General features: G+C 43.9%; 1 protein-coding gene across 1 annotated transcript in view; it reads right to left on the bottom strand.

Annotated features, from left to right (window-relative positions):
* TPR (translocated promoter region, nuclear basket protein) overlaps positions 1–24270 on the bottom strand; it is a gene marked incomplete in the record, with an annotated part of 1837142 nt that overhangs the window by 1519706 nt on the left and 293166 nt on the right. Inside the window, 1 exon segment of the mRNA XM_044085316.1 lies at positions 5536–5643. Coding sequence (XP_043941251.1) covers positions 5536–5643 — 108 coding nt within the window.

Consider the following 24270-nt stretch of genomic DNA (forward strand, 5'->3'; position numbering starts at 1 on the left):
GCATGTCCAACAGCTCTGGGTTTGACATGGCCTTGTATGTTGCACAGAGAGTGCCTCGGAGTAGATGATACGCGACAGAGTATAGCTGGTGTTTTTTAAGATGGTCAGCATAGGGCATGTGCTTTAGGCCTGTGATTCTTTTAGTGAGGTATTTCTGCGGCCTTTCCAGTTGTTGCAGATGTCTTGAGAGGTACATACCAAATGGGGCGTTGTATTCTATAATGGGTCTAATGAGGGATGAGTACAGTGGGACAATGACTTCCTTTTTTCTGGATAAAAAGCCCTTAGTGATGAGGTGTGCCACATAGAAGGATTTTCTGACTGTTGTGGCGATGTGGTTATTGAAGGCGAGACCACTGTCCACCTATGTCCCCAAGTCTCTTATCACACTTTTGGTGTTTAGTGTACTGCCACCTATGTGGTAATTCATGGGTACATGTTTTTTTCCAAAGGGGATAACTATACATTTCTTGGCATTGAGCTTCAGCCCATAGCTCTGGCACCAAGCATCTGTTTCTGTAAGGCCCTTTTGTAGAGTATCCATATCATTTGGGGATTCAGTACTGGCTCCCAGTTTGCAGTCATCTGCGAACATTGTTAGCCAGAGTCCCTTAGTGTTGGCCTGTACTTCAGAGAAGTACATGCCAAACAAGAGAGGTCCCAGGACTGAACCCTGAGGTACTCCACTTGTCTGGAGCTGGACTTGAAGTCAGCTACTTTTACAATGTGGGTTCTGTCAGTAAGCCAGTTGGCAACCCGAGTGACGTAGGGATTAAATGCCCAGTGTAGTAAGTTTATCTATGATTCCAGAGTGGGGGACGGTGTCCAAGGCCTTGGTGAGGTCCAGATAGTCTGTGTGGACTGCCTTACTCTTGTCCACAGCTCTGGAGACTGATGCGAAGAAGTCAATCAGGTTCAGAAGACAAGATCGGCCATTCACAAACCCAAACTGGGTGGAGTCCAGTGTTTTAAGGTTGCCAATGCCTTTGTTTATAAGTTCCATGATAATATGTTCCATGGCCATGCAGATCAGGCTCATCAGACTGATGGGGCGGTAGTTCCCGGGATCCAAGGTGGACCCCCCCTTGTGGAGTGGGATAACTGTAGTTGGGCGCCACTCAGTGGGCATGAAGCCTGAGGTGAGGGTATAATTAAACATGACACTTAGGTGAGGTGCCAGTCCATTTTGTAGTTCATGTAGTACACAGCCCGGGATGTCATCTGGTCCCATGGATGCTGTATTCTTAGCTTTGAAGAGTACGCTTTTTTACCTGTGTGGCAGTTATTACCGGAAATTGACAATCTTCCGGTATTGAGATGGGCCATTTAGGGGATGAGAGGGGGGTGAAGTTGGCACTGAATCAGTCTTTCAGGATATTGGCAATATCCTTGAGACCAGTATATTTAATGCCATTCTGTTGTAGCTCAGAGCACATCGGAGCACTGCCACTTAGATTCTTGACATAATTATAGAATGCCTTGTGGTTGTCTTTGGAAATTTTATTTTCGTAACTAGCTTTGGAGGATTTTATGAGGGATCTCAGCTTCTTACTGAGGCTGGTAAGGGAGTTTTTTGCATCCTGGGATTTTCCTCTTTTCTGCAACAGTTTCTTCCTTTTGTTGTAAAGTTTGTTTACGGCAGGGGACCACCAGATTGGCTTCCTTTTTCTGGAGGAGAGCATCTTGGTTCTATTTGGGATGCCACGATTCATGCATGAGTGGATGTGCATGTACAGGGCCTTAGTGTAGCACTCAGCAGTTGAACTTTCAGTTCCCGTCTGCATGGGTGTCATGAAGTTTGTAACTTCTGATTTGAGTAGCATGAAGATGGCTTTGAAGAAGTTTTTTACGGAGGTTTCTTTACTGGGGGGTGGGGGTGGGATGTGGATGTTAAGGCTGATTAGCTTATGGTCTGACCTAACCAACAATATACTTTTATCATAGGAGGTTACTAGGCTATTGGCCCTGAGGACCTTAAAAGCCTAGCCAAGAGTTTAGCCCATGTTTAGACAAGTCAGTACCCAAAGCCCCTGCCCAGCAGGGATACAGCTGGAATGCCAGGGGCGTATTTTCTGTTTCCCATCCAGTTATCCAGGTTTCGCTTAAAAAGGAAAAATGATGTACTCTGCTTGATGTGGAGAGGGAGTCTCTGGGACACAAATCTGTCCCACCAAGTCCTACTGATATCACAAACCAGGTTGAGGTTGCACGTATGGGTTGCTCGAGTGGAGCTTGACTTATGGATATGCAGCATTCCCATCAAGGCAGGGTCTGAGACCGCTTTGTATGCCAAACAGAGGTCACTTCTGAGGAGTCTGTATGAAACAGAGTAGAGGGGCAGGGCTTTTAGCCTATCTGTTTAGGGTAGATGTTTGAGGCCCTGGATTCTCCTGCTGAGGAACCTCTGTGGTGTCTCCAGCTGCTGCATGTGCTTTGCGAGGTACATGCCGAAGGGGGCATTGTACTCAATAACTGGCTTTATAAGAGAAGAATACAGGGATGTTATGACCTTTTTTGTCCTTGGATGAGATACCCTTACTTATGAGGTGGGCCATGTAGAAAGCTTTCAGTACAAAGGAAGCAACATGGTGGTCAAAAGTCAGGTTGCAATCAACCTGGGTGCCTAAATCCCTCACTACTGACTGTGTACTTAGGACGTTGTTATTAATGTGATAATATGCGGGGACATCACTCTCCCAAAAGGGGATGATAATGCATTTTTTGGCATTCAACTTGAGGCCATGTTTCTAGCACCAGTCATTTGCTTGGGTGCGTCCCTCTTGGAAGATGTTCACATCACTTGAAGAACTGATGACCGGGTATAGCTTGCAGTCATCTGCAAACTTGGTCAGCCATAGTCCACTGGTCTTGGCCTGCACCTCGGAGAAGTATATCCCGAATAACAGAGGCCCCAAGACCGATCCCTGGGGTACACCTCTTGTTACGGATCTACTGTTTGAGATGTCTTCCCCTACTATGATTACGTGGGTTATATCAGTGAGCCAGTTTGCTACCCATCTGATGCCAAGTTGAGAAAGTTTATCTACTATACCAGAGTGGGGAATCGTGTCAAAGGCTTTGGCCAGGTCAAGGTAGGCAGTGTGCAGAGTGTTCCCCTTGTCCATGGCTTTTGGTGACGGTCTCAAAGAAATCGACCAGATTTAACAGACATTACCTCCCTTTGACAAAGCCAAACTGTGTGGGGTCGAGTGTTTGGAGTTACCAATGTCCCGGTTAATGAGCTCCATGATAATCCGTTACATGGCCTTGCAGATCAGGCTAGTTAGGCTGGTGGGTGTATAATTTCCTGGATCAGTGGATATTTGTGTAAAGGGATACCAGTGGCTGTCCTCCAATTGGCTGGGACAAAGCCAGTAGTCAGGCTTTGGTTGAAGAGGGTGCCTAATGGTGCTGTAAGTTCATGCTTGCGTGCATGTAGGATGCAGCCTGGGATGTTATCGGGTCCCATGGAGGCTGTATTTTTTTGCCTTTGAGAGGGCAGTAATGACCTGTTCCCTAGAGATAAGGGGTGCGGGGCAGGTACTGGGGAGGTCCTGATTTAATGATGGGGGGACAGAGGGGAGAAGTTTTCGCTGAACTTGTCAGCCAGTAGATTGGCTACATCTACAGCATTTGTGTATGCGGTGTCCTTGACCACCAGTTCTGAACATATCTGGGTGCTTCTTTTGAAATTGCGGACGTATGTGAAGAAGGCCATATGATTGTCTCTAGTAAATGTGGCCAATCTGGACTCGAAGTTGGCTTTAGAGGATATCACTAGTGCTGTTATTAGCTTGTTCATGCTAAGGAGAGATTGCTTCCAATTGGGCACCTGCTCCTTCTTGGTCCTGGACAACAATTTTTTCCTTTTGTTATATAGTTTATCACTGAATTTTTTTCTGTAGTTAGCTGGATTTATTTATTTATTTATTTTTTTTTTACACCAAATGATTTCTAAGTACAAATCCCAGCAAAATTGCTGCTCAACTAACTACTGGCATACTATAAGCACCCCCCCCAACCTCCAAAGATCTTAACTAAAAAGATAACCACTTTGAAGCCCCTCAGCTATCGAGAGATTGGAAGCTCTATCCCTTTATTCAGTGCCTTTAAGACTTGGCAGGCAGATCTCCATATTGCGAACAGTACCATTAGAGACCCGGTTGTCCTTGACCTCCTGCATCTCCACAAGTCCAATGGCTTCACCAATACTAGAACCAGAGACTTTAATCTTCACCAACTGATAAACATAGTGGATGAACAAATTTATAATGCAGTGTTTCCCTAACATCTGAAATCAGCTTCCCTGCAGGTTAATAAGAGTGATTCACCATTCTCATTAATAGGAGAACTGCACCCACAGACTCAAAAATCATATTTATGTCATCACAGTTTGGAGTTTCCTACATTTTAACACCACTCAGACTATTTACAGGTTTTTAAACATTTTATATGTAATTTCTGAGTCTGACCACATGGGGTCTGGCACTGAAGTAATTCTGATGGTTTAATCTACCTCTAGGTATCCCACAATGTAGTGCTTGTCGGTAAAAAATTACATCACACCGTCTTCTTTCTTCCAAAAAGCTCCTCTCCCTGCATTGATTTTACATGCATACACAGCTGTCTTTCAGTCATTTTTAAGCAACATTTCATGGTGTTCAGTGACTACTTAAAACACAGTGCAATTGCCACAAAACAGACTTTCAAAGTGCTTTTTACTGCTGCTTCATTGGGAATGGCTAAACTGCAGTCTTTTATGAAGCCTGAATTGTACTAGTTTGACTCATCTCCCATCCCCCTTCACATCTAACATCTCTAGCTGTCAAAGTGCTAAGGGCAATTTGAGCTATTACCTGCTGTGATTCACAGCTCACAGCAGGAGACTTGACTCATGTACTGTTTCCTTGTTCTAGCCTTTACTTTCTGTATGGGTAGGGGAAGGACCAAGGAGCTGTGACATCACAGCATGGGCGGGTTTCTAGGACAGTAGTGGTGACTGTTAGTTTGGGGAGGAAGATGGCCAGAAAACTACCTGCATTCAGCAGCCTTGATGACATCAGTGAATTTGAGACTGCAGCAAGGGTGTTTTTTTTTGAAAGTGAAATCACCACCGTAAATAGGTTACTGCTCTAGTTGAGAGAAATGGTCAATTTAAAATATTTTAAATGCTGTACTTTTGTTTATTCAAAGCAGGGACAGTAAATAGGGAGAAAAAAAAAAGACAGAAGTTGAACATTTAATAATAGAATCCCATTGTTGTCCTTTAAACAATCTAGATGAGTGGATTTTACAAATTTATAGAGTGACTGGTATAGATCAAAGGAGGTGAGGTCTGAGGGAGGGTACTGGCAAGGCATAAATGGTCATAAGACAACAGCCTTGGAATAAAATCTACGTAATATTCTTTCATAGCAAGCATTTTACCATACTTGTTTCAAACAAAATATATAATGAAAAGCAGCTGCATCTTTGTCTAAATGTTAAGTTAGAACTGGAAATGTCGGAACAGGCTGCAAAAGAACTGGCCGTTACCTGCTGGGAAATGTCAGTTACTTGAACATTCAGCCTCTGGTTGTCTCTCTCAAGGAATGACTTGCTTTTCTTATCATCATCCATCTCCTTCTGCAAGCGCAGGATTTCCTAAAACAAAAACAGGAAAAAAGTTAAGTGCTTAACTTCTGCTGCAGGCAAGTTTACCACTACATCATCTTAAAAGAACCCATTACTACAGTTAAGAAAAGTACAGTTTTAAGCAAACTTACCGTAAGAGCAGATATTCTAATAAATCCCTGTTCCAGTAGCATACAGCTATATGGGAAGCATCCTGCCAAGGATCATGTCTGGCCCGTATGCAAAAGCTTTCGGTGCCTTGCACGTGCACTGTACATCATATGGAGTACAAGGTTAAGCTGGTAGAAAAACAGATGTACCCGTGCCAACATTCATCGCTTTCCTGCCTCTCATCAAAAGTGACCCTGTAAAATGAACAGAAGCAAGGTCCAAAATTTTGGAAACAATATGCTAAGAGTAACAGGGACAAGAGGAATTCCACCCTAACAAAGAGGTAACAGAATAAGGAATAAAATGCAGAAAAGAGCAATAAATAAAAAGAAAAAAAAGCAGGATGGTGTTTGCAACACTGCAACAGTAATCCATTCTAAAGTTTACTTGTACAGCTATGTTTGCCATTAGATCATTGTTGCAGCAACATATAGACAGAACTACCAAAGCCTAGCTTAGCCAGGGAGGAAGGGCCACTCTCCTTTTGCATGTGATTGGCAGAACAAGCTGCTTCACCAGGAAATATACTGGCAATTCAGGCTGAATGCTACAAACTTTCCTGGTTTAAATGAGAATATTTCAGTTAACTTAAATTCACTTTAAGATTTTTTTTTCTATACTGATCGCATCATTAAATGGTGATGACTTGTTTTAGAGATGTGTCTGTATTTCCATCATTTTAAAATGGAGCTAGTTTGAGCTGCATTCAAAGTTCTGATGTCTTGGCAGCAAAAAGTTGAAAGCGCTCAACTGTGGATGCTTTTAATGTTTTTTATATTAAACGCTGCCTGTTGTTTTGGCGGCTGACAATTTAGTGGTTTTTGCTGTTCTCTGTTTTCAAGGTATAACAACTTTTAAAAATGGTTTCATTTAAAAAAAAAGAAGAAAAAGGAAGGACAGATGGGAAATCTGAAGATAGGCAAGCAGAAATGGCCAAAAGATAAATCTTGAAAGAGTAAGAAAGTCTTGATTTGAGCGATTCACATATGCTGTAGAACCAAAATGGCCTCCTCTTAAAGATAAGTCCTGGTTCTTTTTCTGGCCCCAGATAGAAAATCTCCATTTAGCTAAACAGAACTTTACAGTGGCAGATTTTCAAGCCTCCTTTAATACCAGATTGCAGTCTTTCAGACAAAGGTGTCCAAGTGGATCAACACGTTGTCATCCAAGCAGTCATGTGCAAATTCTGCAAGTTGGGGTGGAAAAGTAATCCCATGTCCTGTAAGAGCAAATCCATTCAGAGGGGAAATGTGAGGTAATTGCCATTGGCCATTTTCATGAGAAGGGAGAACTAATGTTGCCATGGTCAAAAAGGAGCTACCAGAAGGAATACTGAAGTGTCTTTTTGGATCTCAGAAAAGTACAGCTGTGTAAGAACTTAATGTCCTACTGATCACTGCTACTGTATTACAACTGTTGTGGTTATCTCACCAGATAACCCAGACATCCGACCAGGGTAAAGCCAAAGCCTTCCATAAAGCCATATGTCTGAAGTATTACCCAAGTCATTGGGCATAAGGGTACATAATTGGACATAACTGTATAAAAACTCAGATTACCTACAAATCAAGAAGCCTGTAGACACCCAAGTATACTACAGTAATTGGTCCGCTAAGAGGGGAGAAGGCAAAATATGGCTCCTCCTCAGTCCATAAAAAGAGGTAAGCAAAAATAGAAAAGGGGGATGTCAGGGTTGGCAGGGTGAGGAGGAATATTCTACCACTGATTAGGAAATCTACAGTTATGGTAACTTTTTACGCAACTGTACTACGTTCTTAGTCAGATCACTGTTACAGTATTCCAAACTGTTGGATGATTCCCAAAGCTTAAGTAGTGTAAAGGATGTCTGGATGAGACAGGAGAGTTGTCAAGCAGTCCAGAGGACTGATCTGGTGAAGACAGCTCTGGATTAAAGAATAGTTATCAGTCCTGTCCTGTAATACTTGGCGAAAGTATGCATGGAGGAAAGTACAGTTTTGTACCTACCATAAATGTAGATGTCCGAACAGGATAGCATCTGCAGTCATAACAAATGGGTTGTCCTGTCGTCAGGCAGCCCTTCGGTCGGCCGGATTCCAAAGTCTGGGTCCGGCTTCGGCTGATGTCGCACTTCACCCGACGTCATCTTTGTTGGTCTTCGGGTATAAAGGCATCAGCCGACGCCATTTTCCTCAGTGTTTCTTGCCCCAGATGCCAGTTGCCCTCTTGGTAAGCTAAATTTTGGATAAATGCCAATGTTTCCAAAAAAGTAGAAGGCAAACACAAAAAATAACAATGTATGTACATATATACAAACAAATACACCATAAGAGACTCCCCCCCAGCTAGCTATTAGGAGGGTAAATACCCTAGGAGTACCACAGAGGGGAAGGAGGGTGGGTAATCCTGACTGCAGATGCTATCCTGTTCAGACATCTACATTTATGGTAGGTACAAAACTGTACTATGTCCTTCAAGGATGCATCTGCAGTCATAACAAATGGGTAGAATACCATAGCCAACTAGGGGAGGAGGAAGAAGAATTATGGTGTAGTTAGGATCCCTTGCAGAACAGCAGTGGCAAACCCTGCTCGGGATCTAGAGTATAGAGGTAAATTATAATGCTTGGCAAATGTATGCACGGAGGTCCAAGTAGCCGCCTCAATAATGTCCTTGGTTGCCACTCCTCGTAAGAAAGCTGTGGTAGTGGCTGTAGCCCTTGTAGAATGAGGTCTTATGTTCTGTGGAATTGGTTTTCCGTGGAAGGAGGAACAGAATCTTATGCAATTTCCTATCCATTTGGAGATTGTCTGTTTGGAAATTGCTTTTCCGTCCCTTCCTGTTGCATAGGCTATTAAAAGCTGGTCAGTTTTTCTGTCACCTTTGGTTCTGTCCAGGTAGTAGCGTAACTGCCTATGTACATCCAAGGTATGTAGCAGTCTTTCCCCCCTGTTCTGTGGATTGGGAAAGAAGGTAGGTAGGTGGATTGCCTGGTTTAAAGACACTCTGGATACCACCTTAGGCATAAATGTAGGATTAGTTCTCATGGACACCCTATCTTGATGGAAGATTAGGAAGGGTTGTACTGCCATTAAGGCCTGTAGTTCCGAAACCCTCCTTGCTGAAGTAATTGCCAGTAGGAAAGCAGTTTTCCATGATAGGTGTTGAAGATCTGCTGTTGCTGCTGGTTCAAATGGAGGGAGTGTCAATTTTTCTAGCACAAAGTTCAAGTCCCATGCTGGTAGTGGTGGTTTCCTAGGAGGTTTTACATTCTTGATCCCTCTGAGGAACTGCCTGTGTAGGGGATCTTGCTAAAAGACAGGTGGATCAAGCTGTATTCTGCTGAAATAGCTGATGCATGTATCTTGATGGAGGAATAGGACAGGCCTGTATGTAGAAGCTCTGCCAAGTACTCCAGGATGTTAGCAATATCTATGTTCGACACATCTTTTCCTCTTTCAGTACTCCAAATGACAAATCTTTTCCATTTTCCTGCATAGTTCCTTCTGGTTGAAGGTCTGCGGGCTTCAAGGATAATGTCTTTAACCCTTTGGGATAGGTCTGGGTTAGTTGCTGCTATGTGATGTTCCAGGCAGTCAGTTGCAAGGTTTTTAGGTTTGGGTGCATGATGTTGTAGTTGTTCTGAGTTAACATCAAAGGCATCAGGGGTATTGACCACATTCTCCCCTGAGATATGCTCCTCAGCAATGGATACCAGTGTTGTCTTGGCCAATTCGGAGCTATCAGGATTATCCTTGGGCGTTCCTCTTTGATTTTCAGTAGTACCTTGTGCATCAAAGGAAGAGGTGGAAATGCATATGCTGTCAGGCCTTTCCAAATGAAGGATAGAGAGTCCACCTTCCATGCAAGTGGGTGGTATGTCCTTGTGCAGAATTTTTTGAGCTGGTGATTGAGTGGGGATGCGAATAGGTCTATTTATGACATTCCCCATTTCTTTGTGATGGCCTTGAAGATGTCCGGGTGTAGCATCCATTCGTGAGCATCCAAGGTGGTTCTGCTTAACATGTCTGCTAGGGTGTTTTCTTTTCCCGGCACAAATATTGCCTGTAACTGGATGTTGTAGCTCAGAGCCATATTCCAAAGGTCCAGAGTCATTCTGCATAGGGGGTATGAATGAGTACCTCCCTGTTTGTTGATGTACCACATGACTGTGGTGTTGTCTGTCCTTATCATTAAATGGCCTTCTTTGAGGAATGGTCTGAATTTCTGGATTGCTAGTTTTACTGCCAGCATTTCTTTTGGTTTATGTGCAGGTGCAGCTGGTCTGGAGTCCACAATCCTTGTATGCATTTGTCCAACATGTGCGCCCCCCAGCCTAGGTCTGAGGCGTCCGTTGTGATGGTTTGGCTTGCTTGAGAGTTGTGGAAGGGCAAGCCTGGGTTTGACTGGCATGCTTGAGCCCACCATAGGAACTCCTGTTTCAGGCATGGGATTAGTGGGATTTCGGTTTCTAAGCTGTGCCTGTGTTGAGACCATAAATTCTTTAGGTACCACTGTAGCTTTCTCATATGCAGTCTGGCATGTGGGACCAAGATTATGCATGATGCCATGTAGCCCAAGGCCTGCAGTACTTTTCTTGCTGTTAGTTTGTTCTGCTTTGTTAATGCCAAGAAGTAAAGAGGGAGTTGTTTTTGTTTTTCTGCAGTTAGGAATGCCATTTGTTTTGCTGTGTCCAGTTTCGCACCCAAGAATGTTCTTGTTTGGGATGGTATCAGTCTTGACTTTTGTATATTGACTGTGTATCCCAGGGCTTGTAGTAAGCAAATGACTCTTTGTAAATCTGTTGTTAGCTTGCTTTTGTTGTCCGCTTGTAACAGGCAGTCGTCCAGGTATGGATAAATTTGGATTCCCTGTAGCCTGCAGTGAGCGATTACTGATGCCAGGCATTTTGTGAATACTCTGGGCGCAGTAGATAAGCCAAAGAGCAATGCTGAGAATTGATAATGCTCTGATCCTGCAAGAAATCTGAGGTATCTTCTGCAATTTGGTCGTATGGGGACGTGCAGGTATGCCTCCTTGAGATCTAGAGTTACCAGCCAACACTCCTTGCCCAGCATGGGAAGAAGTTGCTGTAGGGTCAGCATTTTGAATTTTGGGACAATGATATATGTGTTTAAGACGGACAGGTCGAGAATAGGTCTCCAACTTTTCTCTTTTCTTGGTACTAGGAAGAGTCTGGAGTAGAATCCTTTGCCCTGTTCCGTTATTGGTACTCTTTCCACAGCTCTTATCTTTGTTAATTGCGCTATCTGCTTTAGAGCTTCTGTTTTTTGATTTGGAAGTAGGTTTGGCATTCCTCTTTTACTGGTAAGGTGTGGAAGTGGAACCTGTAGCCTTGGTCTATGGTTTGCAAAATCCACTTGTCTTTTGTGATATAGTGCCAATTTTTGAAAATAAGGCTAACTTTCCGCCTAAAGGTGCTGTTATTTGCTCCCTGGTAGGCGGTGTCAGAGCCAAGTCACTGTGACTGTCCTGTTGCAGTGGCAGTGGTTGTGTCTGTGCCTCGGTTATTGCCTTGCCACTGTCGTCCTCTGTAGGCACCTCCTCTGGATTGATTTCTGCCTCTAGAGCGTCTATTCCTGCCTCTGAGATTTTGAGGAGTCTGGAAATGACCAATTTTTGGCAGGACAGTTCCTGCTAAACCTTGGGGGCTGAACCTGTAAGAAATCCTTAACTGTTTGTACAGATTTTGCCTTCTCTTCCATTTTCTTCATTACTTGCTGAGCAGGTGTACCAAATAGACTGGCCTTATCCATAGGAGCATCTAACAGCTTTGCTTTAACATGATCCGGCAAGACCTGTTCTTTCAACCATGCATGCCTTCTTATCACTGTGCCAGTCATGGCTGATCTAAATGAAGCCTCCAGTGCATCATAGCCGCATTTTAAAGAATGGTTACTAACCTGCTGAATGTTATTCACCATTTCTAAAACATATTTCTTATCTAAGGAGTCATCAGTGGACAGCTTCTTAGTTAACTGATCAAGCATAAACTCTTGGTATTGGATCATATGAAACTGACAGTTTAAAGCTCTAGCTGAGAGAGTAGCAGAGGTGTAAACTTTTTCCCCCATCTCTCTAAGGACCTGGATTCCCTTTCAGAAGGAATAGGGTTTTTGCTGAGGTCGAGGCTACTGCCTTAGGCCCCTGGGATATAGTCTCAGGATCTGCAAGTGGGGCCTTGTATAGGTGGTGATGAGTGTCTGGCACCCTGTAAAATCTATCTGGTTTGGCAGGGGCTGGAGGTAAAGTATCAGGAGCAGTGCAAACATCATTAAATGCATCATCCACAACAGGCAGTACTGGAGGTATAGCTAAGGGCCTATGTTGTGGTAGGTGCAGAAATGTCCTAAGCCTTTTTCTGGAATCTGAGAAATCTTGTCCCTGCCATTGGAATTGTTCTCTCATGGCATGTAAGGTTTCCCCAAAGGAAAATTCCTCTGGTGGAGAGGCGGATGGAATGGATTCCTCAGCATCGGAATCCTCATAAGTAGAAAAAGGAGCCTCTGGCTGGTCTGTAATGTCTGAGTCATCTGAAGAATCATCAGAGGACACTGGCTCGGGGGGCTCTGCTCTAGGTCTCTTTTCTGGGGGCTGAGAGGCCCTGTCTGGGTGAGATTGGGATCCCCTAATTAAGGATATTAAATCCTCTGCCAGAGTAAGCATTTGTGAACTAGAAGTGGGTCTGTGTGAGGGGGGCTTAACAGGCACTGATTTAACAGTTTTGGCTGCTTTAGCCCTGGCAAAGGCCTTAATAGACATGGCTGCAGGAGGCCTAGCAGCACCACGTGCTGGGGTAGAGACATCCAAAGGAATGGTGTCTGATAAATCACTAGGAACCACAGTAGTAGGCAAAACTTCTGAGGCCGATTCAACTAAGGTAGCAGGAGCCTCAGTAGTAGTCATGGATTCGGCTGAAGATTGACTGGTTTTCTCGGTTTCGGCCGAAACAGAGACACTCGCGGCTTGCTTAACCGTGGTTTCGGCCAAAACCGCGGACCGCGAGTGTCGGTCTTTTCTTTGCGTTTTTAACAATTTGGGTAGTCGGAGGATCCGACGGCATAATGTATGCAAAATCTGAGCCGAAAAACTGTTCAGCAAACTCCGACCGACGCCTAAGCGTTCGTCGGTTGAAGGAAGCACAGGCCGAACAGGCTGCTACGTCGTGGTCTGGGCCTAAGCAAGGCAGGCAGTAAGAGTGGAAATCTTTATGAGGTATTTGTTTCCCACAAGTTAAACAGTTATTGACTTTTTCTGACATCGGCTGAGGCAAGCAAGAGTCCCCAACGGGGTACTTCACTTTTTAGAAGTCTTCGAAGTAGTATTCGGTAGTAGTAATCTCTGGATCTGACCGACCGGCACTTGCGAACAGCTTCTGCTTCGGGCGCCGCGCGGCAAGAAAGACTGAGGAAAATGGCGTCGGCTGATGCCTTTATACCCGAAGACCAACAAAGATGACGTCGGGTGAAGTGCGACATCAGCCGAAGCCGGACCCAGACTTTGGAATCCGGCCGACCGAAGGGCTGCCTGACGACAGGACAACCCATTTGTTATGACTGCAGATGCATCCTTGAAGGACATCAAGCAACTGCTTCTATGATAGTTCTAAAGTCCACACCCTTATAAAAGGATAAAGACGTGGCTGGTAGAATGAACTTTCACTGATGAAGGTAAAAAATTTACTATGGTAAGGGTAACAAAAGGAGATGGATTCAGAAATCCACTTAGAAATGTTTTGCTTTATATTAGAGCTACCTAGCTTTGTTTCTTGAAAACACCTGGTAAGTCTTGTGGATTGACATTGTCTTGTCCAAGAAAGATCTAAGTTGTTTATGCACATCCAGTGAGTATAGGATCTTCTCCCTTATTTTGTGGATTAGAGAAGAAAGTACGAAGACTGATGGCCTGATTGAGGGACAGCTCATTTTCCACTTTAGGCATAAAAGAGGGCTGGCCCTCAGAGGCTTTGTCCATATGGAAAATGAGGAAGGGAGGGGATGCCATCAGGGCCTGGAGCTCAGAGACATGTCTAGTGGAGGTAGGGACTATTAGCAGTACAGGTTTCCAAGAGAAGCAGAGACTGCTGGTTCAGAGTACAGGATTGGGGGGGGGGGGGGGTTCAAGAACTAAACTTAAATCTCAAGAATGTGGAATAAGCTTTCCTAGACTGTTTTAGCTGGAGTACACCTTTCAAAAATTGTTTTACCTCTAGCCTAGACAGAACAGGAAGGATGAAAGGTAAGCATGCAGAAATGGCAGAGGAGTGCTTTGATCATGCAGTATGCCGGGCCACCTTTTAAACTCTCACACGAACACATGACAGTGGGGGCACCCATTTGTACAGGGTCCTGCTCATGAGCATAACACTAAAATATATGCAAGATTTCCATTTAGTATGTTTATTTGCCACCTGGAAAACCTGCAACACGCCCCTCAGAAAATGAGATTAAGTCAAAGGGTCTGTGGAGAGGGTAGCCAAGTATGCAAATATCTGAATTCCCAGAGTCTTGTAGGCAGCTTTGACTGGAGCCAGACACTTTTTCCTTAAAATATTTTATTAAACTTTTTGAAATCTGACATCTGTAAGGGATCAGAATCCTGCCACTCAGTGTCAGGATGAGCAATGACAGGTTGGGGTGAAGAAGTGAGACCTTATGTTGTGAAAGTAAGTCCACCATCTGAGGTAACTTGTGGTGATGAGCCCCTGGCTACATAGTAGAAAAAAGGGAAATCAATGCTGCCTTGGCCAAATGGGAGTCACCAGTAAGATCTTTGCTTCGTCTTTCTGGATCTTTAGTAAGACATTTGGAAGAAATGGAGGGAAAATGCACAGGAAAAGTACAGTTTTGTACCTACCATAAATGCAGATGTTCGAAGATCCACATTGCTGCAGTCCTAACAATTGGGTAGTCCGCTGTCCTCGGTCGGCCCGAATATCAAAGTATAAGGCTGACGTCGGTCAGGGCGCATTTGACTGACGTCAGTACGTCAGGGTACAAATGCGCATGACCGACGTCATATCCTCAGTCTTTTCTTGCCCCAGATGTCAGAAGACCCTAAAAATAAAGGTCAAAACCAAAAGACAGCAAACAACCAACCAACCACCCTTGCACTAACTATATGTACAACATATACAATATACACAAAATGTACAACCCAACCCACACAACCACCTCTAACTACAGAGGGGAAGGAGGGAGGGTAAAGTGGACTGCAGCAATGTGGATCTTCGAACATCTACATTTATGGTAGGTACAAAACTGTACTATGTTCTTCATCTCACATTGCCGCAGTCCTAACAATTGGGTAGAATCCCAAAGCAGAGGTAAGGGAGGATGGCTGACTACAAGGAAGCAGGAGCTGCCAAAATGCCCTGCAAAACAGCAGTGGCAAAACCAGCCCTGGACTTAGAGTAAAGTGGCAGGTGATAATGCTTAGAGAAAGTATGCACAGAACTCCAAGTAGCTGCCTCCAAAATATCCTTGGTTGCCACTCCCCTCAAAAAAGCTGTTGAAGTGGCAGTAGCCCTAGTGGAATGAGGCCTAATCCCAGCTGGAATCTCCTTGCCATGATGGGAATAACAGAAAGCAATGCAAAACCCAATCCACTTAGAAATAGTTTGTTTGGATACAGGCTTGCCCTGAAAACTCAAAGCAAAAGAAACAAACAACTGCTGAGACTGCCTGAAACCTTTAGTTCTGTCCAAATAATAACGCAACTGCCTGTGGACATCTAAAGTGTGCAAAATCTTTTCCCCTTTATTTTGGGGATTTGCATAAAAAGTAGGCAAATGAATAGTTTGGTTTAAAGCCACACTAGAAACCACCTTAGGCATAAAGGAAGGATTAGTACGTAATGATACCCTATCCTTATGGAAAATCAAGAAAGGCTCAACCGCCATAAGGGCCTGTAATTCAGAAACCCTTCTTGCAGAGGTAATGGCCAACAAAAAGCAGTCTTCCATGATAAATATTTCAACTCAGCAGTAGCTGCAGGCTCAAAAGCTTGTAGAGTGCGTTTCTCCAACACAAAATTGACATCCCAAGCAGCAGTAGGAGCTCTTGTGGGGTCTTATATTCTTTGCCCCTCTAAGAAATTGCTTGAACAAAGGATGAGAAAACAATGGTGGGTTGCAATCATAGTGAGCTGAAATTGCTGCAGCATGAACTTTAATAGAAGAGAAAGACAAACCTTTGTCTAGCAACTCAGTAAGATATTGAAGAGCCACACACAAATTAGGCTCAGAAACATCAAAATCTTTGCTGCACTCCAAAACAAAAATCTCTTCCATTTGTCTGTACACTTTCCTTGTACTAGGCCTCCTAGCTTCCAAAATAACATTTAAAACTTGCTGAGGAAGTGGAGGCCCACTATGGTTCAAAACAGAATATGCCAGGCTGGTAGGTGCAGAGAGTGAAGCTTGACATTTAGCAAATGGCTGTCCTCCTGCGACAACAGGTGTGGAATCGAGGGCAAAGGCCATGGAGGCTTCCGTACCAGACTTCTCAGTAATGGGTACCAGTGTTGTCGAGGCCAATCCGGAGCTATTAAAATCATCCTTGGCTTGTCCTGTCTGACCTTTAGAAGTACCTTTAGGAGGAGAGGCAGAGGTGGAAAGGCATACACATGAAGATTGCTCCAATTGAAAGAAAGAGCATCCACTCTCCAAGCTGTGGGATGAAACCTGTTTGTGCAAAACCTTGGCAGCTGATGGTTTAGTGGAGAAGCGAACAGATCTATGTCTGGAGTTCCCCATGACACTGTCAATTTCTGAAATACATGAGGATCCAATTTCCACTTGTGGGGATCCATAATTCGTCTGCTCAACACATCTGCTAAGGAGTTCTGTGCTCCTGGCAGAAACCTTGCCTGAAGATTGAGCTGTAAACTGAGAGCAGTCTCCCACAAAATCATTGCTTGCCTGCATAGAGGATAAGAATGTGTTCCCCCTTGCTTGTTGATGTACCGCATGACAGTTGTGTTGTCTGTTAGAATCAACACCTGCCCTGGAAGAAGTAATTCCTTGAAAGCAATTAATGCAAACTGGACTGCTAACATCTCCTTCATGTTGATATGTAGATGTTGTAGTCTGACAGGCCACTTGTTTTGTATCCACTTTCCATTTAGATGAGCTCCCCAAGCTTTGTCTGAGGCATCTGTCGTTAAAATCTGACTCGCCTCTGGCCGGGTCACAGAGAGTCCCTTGTTTAGGTGACATTCCTGAGCCCACCACAAAGAGTCCCTTGTTTAGGTGACATTCCTGAGCCCACCACAAAAATTCCTTTTGAATGCAAGGTATTATTTGAATGACAGTGTCCAGATCCTGGCAGTGCTGTGTCCATACATTTTTGAGATACCATTGTAGCTTCCTCATATGCAGTTTGGCATTGGGAAGTACCAGAATACAAGATGCCATGAACCCTAAGGCTTGAAGGACTGTCCTTGCAGTCAGCCCGGACTGATGAGATAGTTGATGGAAGTAAAGGGATAGACTCTTTTGTTTGTCCGGGGTTAAAAGGCCATCTGGGATGCTGTATTCAGTCTCACACCCAGAAAGCACATGTCTTGAGAGGGTACTAGACTGGACTTTATTTCGTTCACAGAATACCCTAGGCATCTTAGCACTGCTATCACATATTCCAAATGATGAAGAAGCTCTTCTCTTCCTTGAGCCAGAATTAGGCAGTCGTCCAAATAAGGATAGATCTGTATTCCTTTTAGTCTGAAGAAAGCTATCACTGGAGCCAGAACTTTCGTGAACACTCTGGGCAGTAGATAAGCCAAAGGGCAATGCAGAGAACTGATAGTGAGAAGTCCCAGCTCGAAACGCAGATACTTTCTGCAACTTAGTCTGATAGGAACATGAAGGTAAGCCTCCTTGAGATCCAAAGTTACCATCCAATGATCTTTGCCCAGCAGAGGTAAAAGCTGCTGCAACGTCAACATTTTGAACTTGGGAATGTCCAGATAAGTGTTGAGGATAGATAAATCCAAAATTGGTCTCCACGTGTTCCCCTTCTTTGGTACTAGGAACAGGCGAGAATAAAATCCTAGGCCCACTTCTGGCAGAGGGACCGGCTGTATGGCCCCTAGTCGGAGCAACAGAGAAACCTGTTTGTGAGCCTCTATTCTTTGTTGAGGAGGAACGTCTGGCATGCCTTTGAAAGGAGGCAAGGTATGGAAATAAAACCTGTAGCCATGGTGTATGATATCCAATACCCATCTGTCCTGGGTAATTAAACTCCAATTTTCTTTGAAAAGTGCCAACCTTCCCCCCAAAGGTGCTGCCAGACGAGCAGGCTCTGGCAGCTGAAAAGGTAGGTCATTGGGTCTGCTTACGAAAGGACTGACCCCTGCCCTCACCGAAGCCTGTGCAGGAGAACTCCCTGTTCTAGGCCTGAAAGAGCCCTGAGCTCTGCCCTTACCACGTCTAGATCTACCCCTAGACTGTGAATCATAAGAAGGATACGTCCACCCTTTAGTAGGCCAATTTCTACTAAACTTTGGAGGCTGGACCTGCAAAAAATCTTTAACAGTCTGCATAGACTTAGCCTGGTCTTCCATTTTCTTTAAAACTGTCTCAACAGGAGGACCAAACAACACGTCAGACTGTAAAGGAGCATCTAAAATCCTTGTTTTAACATGTTCAGACAAATTCTGATCCCTCAGCCAGGCGTGCCTGCGAAGAACTGACCCAGTGGCAGCCACCCTAGACGAGGCCTGTACAGCATCAAAACCACATTGCAAAGAATGCTTACCCACCTGTTCAGAAACATGCACTAAATCTTGCAATTCCTTACAATCAATACCTACTGCCAGAGCATCAACCTTAGATTTCAATAGTGAAAGGAGATAATTTTGGTATTTCAACATGTGAAACTGGCAATTCAGAGCCCTCATAGCAAGAGTGGAAGAAGTATAGACTTTCTTGCCCCATCTATCCAAGGCCCTAGCCTCCTTGTCTGCAGGAACCGGATTCTTAACAACAGAAGCCTTAACACCTTTAGGCCCATGGCTAACAGTTTCTGGGTCTGCCCTAGGACTCTTAAAAAGATACTTATGAGCTTCAGGCACCCTGTAATACCTATCCGGCTTAACAGGAGCAGGAGGCAAAGAATCAGGATTAAGAGAAGCTTCCGTAAAAACATCTTCCACTACATCCAAAACAGGAGGTATAGCCAAAGGCCTATGCTGGGGTAACAAGAGAAATTCCCTAAGCCTTTTTCTGGAATCAGAGAAGTCCTGACCTTCCCACTTAAAATGCTCCCTCATGGAATGAAGAGTTTCTGAAAAAGGAAAATCCTCAGGAGGAGTAGCAGAAGGAGTAGAATCATCCACATCAGAATCAGAATAAGGAGAGTACTCCTGCAAGTCTTCAGCCGAAGACTCTGAAACATCTGAAGCCTGCTCAAAACCCCCCAACTCAGGCTCCACCCTAGGCCTCTTATCAGGAGGGGGCATAGAACCCCTAATCAAAGTAATCAAATCTTCTGCCATTTTAAGCATATGCTTCTTGGGCACAGTACCTGAAGAGCTAGGGGTAACACTAACTGAAGCTAAACCTGGCCTGCCCCTGGGGGAAGACTTTGAAACAGAAGGAGAGGGCCTAGCCACCTTAGGAAGGGAGGGGAGTATAGTAACATGAGAAGCCCCCTCAGCCTGACTAGCCTCCTGAGAGGCCACATCTTGTAATAACAAGGTCTCCCCCTGGGAACACAAAGAAACCTCCGGTGGAGCCACCGGCTCCACCGACACCTCTAAAGAACCGCGTCTGGTACAGACGGTTCTTCTAGCCTAGGCTTAACTGCCTTGTCCTTGCGCTTCTTTGAAGAAGCGGGCGTCGGAGCATCCGACGGCATATTATAGTTACACCGCTTCCCAAAGACTAACCTCGCACAATCCAACCTTCTCTTTATAGTGCGTTTATTAAATCTAGCACAAGAGCAACAGCCAACAACGTCGTGCTCAGGCCCTAAGCAAGGAATACACAAAGTATGATAATCTTTATGCGGTATCTGTTTCCCACAAGAAATGCAATTATTAACTTTTTCTGACATCCGGTAAATGACTGAGGCAAGAAAAAACTAAAATATTCTAACGGGTACTTAGCCAACTTTGAACTCGGTCTGAAACTTCTAAATCGAAAAATCTCAGAACGCCAACCGGCACTTGCAACACTGCTTCTGCATCGGACCATGCGGCAAAAAAGATTGAGGATATGACGTCGGTCATGCGCATTTGTACCCTGACGTACTGACGTCAGTCAAATGCACCCCGACCGATGTCAGCCTTATACTTTGATATTCGGGCCGACCGAGGACAGCGGACTACCCAATTGTTAGGACTGCAGCAATGTGAGATGAAGAACATCCCATGTTTTCAATAAAAAATCTGGCACCCGTTTTCCTTGCTTGAGGACAAGGAGTCCTGATGCCAAACAGAAGTAGTTTGTTGTGGATGGAGGCAAATTAATCTATTATGATACCAGATTTGAGGACTACGCCAAAAAAACGTCCCTGTTCAGCATCCATTTATGAAGGGCTTCCCTTGATCTGCTAAGGAAGACTGCCAGGACGTTGTCCTGAGAGGGTATGTAAACAGCTTGAATGGACACATTTGTTTTCGTGGTCTCAGCCCATGTCATAAGACCTAGTTAACAGAGCTGGTATGATCTGGTCTCACTCGATGTTTATATACCACATTACTGTAGTGTTGTCTGAAAACATACAGAGAGGTCCTGTAGCCCAGGAATGGGAAAAGATCTGCACGGCCTGAATTAGTACCTAGACCTCCTTTGGGTTGATATCCTCTGACCTCCGATTTAGTGGCCACTGACCCTGACCTTTCAGGGAGCCTGTCATGCCCTCAGGCAATGCCTGAAGCATGTGTGCGCAGCTCCTGTTGTTATGTTTGCAGTTTGAAATGTAGGCCTGGGTTAAAGTTCATCTGTGATATCCACCATGGTAATTCTTTCCTTAAGCAGGGGGAGAAGAGCAATTCAACCTGTCCAGAGGATAAGAATGCTGGGACAAGGTTGACTTCAGGTACCACTGATCTTTTTTCATATGGAGTCTGCCAAAGGGGACCATGGGTATGGGTGCATCCTTAAAAAACAGTGTCCTGAGGATTTATCTTGCAGTGCAAGTCTGAAGGGGTAGTGGAAGTAACTGGAGAGTCTCTACACCTTGTCTAGAGGCAGGAAAGACTGCATGAGCTTGGCATCTAATTTGCAACCCAAGACCACCAGATCTTGGCTGGTTCCAGGGCAGATTTCTTGAATCTGATCGTGAACCTCAAACTTTGGATTAGGGACACAGAAAATGAGATTAAGTCAAAGGGTCTGTGGAGAGGGTATCTAAGTATTCAAATACTTGAATTACCAGAGTCCTGTAGGCGGCTATGACTGGAGCCAGACACTTTTTACTTAAAATATTTTATTAAACTTTTTGAAAATGATTACAAATAAGACAGAATTTAACAAGTAACATAATATATGAATAATAAGAATGTTTTAAAGAAATGACTAATTTACACTACAATAAGGCTGAGACCAAGGTATTAATAAAAAAATGACCAAAATAAGAAATCTTAACCTAAAATTAAGTAGATTAAGTAGATGATTAGATAAAAATACTTTTGGACGCTTTACTGGAGTACAGATTTACTTGGAAACATTTGATTAGAGCGTGTTTAGTAAGGGTTGCCAATGTTGCAGACGTAATAAAATGTAAAACTCATGAAGGCTAAACTGGTCCCTTGAGTTTTTTAAAGCTTTATGGAATACCACTTTCATTTCAACAAAAAAAGGTTTTCTTTAATATACTGGAAACAGAAAACTCAAACTTATCTAACCTGGACAGTACTTCTTGTGGCTAGAAAAACTATCACAAGAAACTGGAAAATTTCTTCAGAATTAAAATTTTAAGACCTTCTTATCCTTTTATGAACCAGGCACTTTGTGAAAACCATGAGAGCTACAGAAAGCCCAAAAAGAAAGCAGAGAAATGAAAGTGTAACGAGCAAGCTGAAAAACAAATTTCCTGAAGGCAGGGTGAATAAGAATGTGGAGATAGGTGTCCATTAGATCCAAGGACACCAAAAATGCTTGCAGAATTATAAAGTGAGAAAAGTTTGGGAAGTGCACATTTTGAATGACGGGACCTCGAGGAAAACGTTGAGAATGGACAAATCCAGCGTAGGTCTACAGTCTCCTTTTTCTAGGCAAGAAAAAGTCTAGACTACAATCCTTTTTCCACCTATTGTTGCGGCATGTGTTTTACTGTGCCTTGGTTACGTTGCGTCTGAACGATGGGAGAAAAATTGCCTGGGAGGTTAAGGAATGCTGCTGTTGAATGGAGGGACTTCCTTCCAAGTCATTCTGTAATCTTGCCGAATGGAAAGGACTAATTTGCCTGTAGTAATGAACTGCCAGTGTCCCCACAGATGAAAGGAATCTTTTGGACAGGGAGACAGAAGGGGGAGGAAGAGAATAAAGGGTAGTCAGGCTAACTTGTTTGGGTGTGGAGACCTCCCAGATTTAGAGCCCCTGTTACGTTTTGTCTTGGAAACTTTTCCTAGGCATTTTCTGGGCCTAATGGGGGGGGGGGGGACACTTCCTGCAGGCTTCACAGGGTAATAATGAAAGAAAAAAAAATTGTCTGCAATCTTCACTCATTTTCCCTGTTGTTCTAAGTTTTTAAACAGGCTAGTTGCATTAGGGTCAAACAAAAAATCCCTATTCACATGAGAATCTAGGAGCTTGGCTTTAATATCCTCAGGAAGATACTGAAAGTGTAGCCATGCATACCTTCTTATAAGAATCCGTAGTAAGCTTTCTGGACACCCACTAGACCTGAACCATCACAGACTTGGCCTGTTTGCTCCCAGTCTCCTATACAAGCCAGATTTTCTTAAAATACTCAAATTATACTGTAAATATTTAGTCATTTAGGCATGATAGTTCAAGGTTCTGGGAGATGAGAGGAAGATGTGTGTACCTTATTTCAAAGAAAATTACTCTGTTGTCTGAGGGAAGGGCATTAGTGGCAAGTAGGAATTTAGAAGGCCTATCTGTAGTCATAGAACACACAAGGATCTGCCAAGGTATTCTTGTACAGAACTGTTAAATCTTCAAGAACTTCATAAAATCTATCAGACCCTTCAGAGGGTGGTGCTTGACAGTCAGGAGCAGTGGAAGTAGATACAAAAGAATCAAGAAAGCCCCCAGAACAAGGGGAAAAGGAACAGGAATATCTACCGCTAAAAGGTTATACATGTTTCTTCCACATCAGATATCGGTTTAATAAGAAACATCTTGAATGGGAATCCAGAGATAGTTTCCCCAAATGAAGTTTCCTCAATAAGGGAATCGGGGGGGAAAGGGAGTCTTCAGAAGCCATGTTGCCTGGACAGTGGATCTGAGAAGTGAAGAACAAAGCATGTCCATCAGAATCCAACTGCCTCATCTTCCTCAGAAGAGGACTCAATGTCTCTTTTGAAGGGTAGGAGAAGAGCATGCAATAAGATGGTGGCTTGAGCGCCATTATGGCCTTAGGCCCTGGGAGAAATCTACTCTTTTTCCTCAGACGCTTAAACATTTTTGGTCTTCTATTTTCTTTTTCAGGTGCGACATCCACTTTTGCAAGATGCAGTGGTTCCAACCCCTGACATACCTTGATAAGAGATCCTGATATTTCCTATCTAGATAAAATTTGTGCAATAACTTCAGATCCTTCAGAAATGATTACACAAAGTTTTCCCTTCACAGTAGAATCAGTCATTTTAAATTTGCAAACCTCAGATGCCATACCTGTCCCTGGCATGGTCAAGGTAGTGGGCATCTGTGAAGGTGTCAGGCAAACCCTGGGTTCCAAGACCTCAACGGGTACATCCAAGTCCGACTGGGTAGGCATATCAGGCCTAGTCCTCCAATGTCTTTCAGACAGGTGGGGCGCGTCAGGGGTGGAAAGGTCACCCATCTTAGGCTGGGCGAGGCGCTAAAGGCACTAGGTTTCTATATACTTGTTGGGGGAAGAAAGTCACAATTGTTAGTTTTAGGTACAAAGGACAGTGCAATTTTTATAATCTTGCTCTGTGCCATGCCAGAACAGGCACTGGGATTGGAGATCCTTACTGGGAATTTCCTAACACAACCACACTTTCTCCCCTCCTAGCTGACATCCAACAGTGTAACAAATATAAACGAGGCACATACCTGAACCAGTGCAAGCCAACAATACCAAAGGCCATGAGTGGACTAGATCAACAGGTGCAAGACCTGTGTTTGGCAGAGACCGTCTTTGGTTTTATGCTCAAGCATTCGTTTATGTACCCCTTACACCTGTGGGATTAAGTAATGTCACACATGGCTTTACAGAAAAGTTTGGCTTTGGTACACCAGCCGACATCCAGGTTATCTGGAGAAACAACCCTAAAAATTTGGAATACTGCAATAATGATTTAAGGAAGGACATCTTTCATTATTTA

Source organism: Protopterus annectens, chromosome 10.part0 (genome assembly GCF_019279795.1).
Source record: "Protopterus annectens isolate FY-2018-M chromosome 10.part0, PAN1.0, whole genome shotgun sequence".
NCBI lineage: Eukaryota > Metazoa > Chordata > Ceratodontiformes > Protopteridae > Protopterus > Protopterus annectens.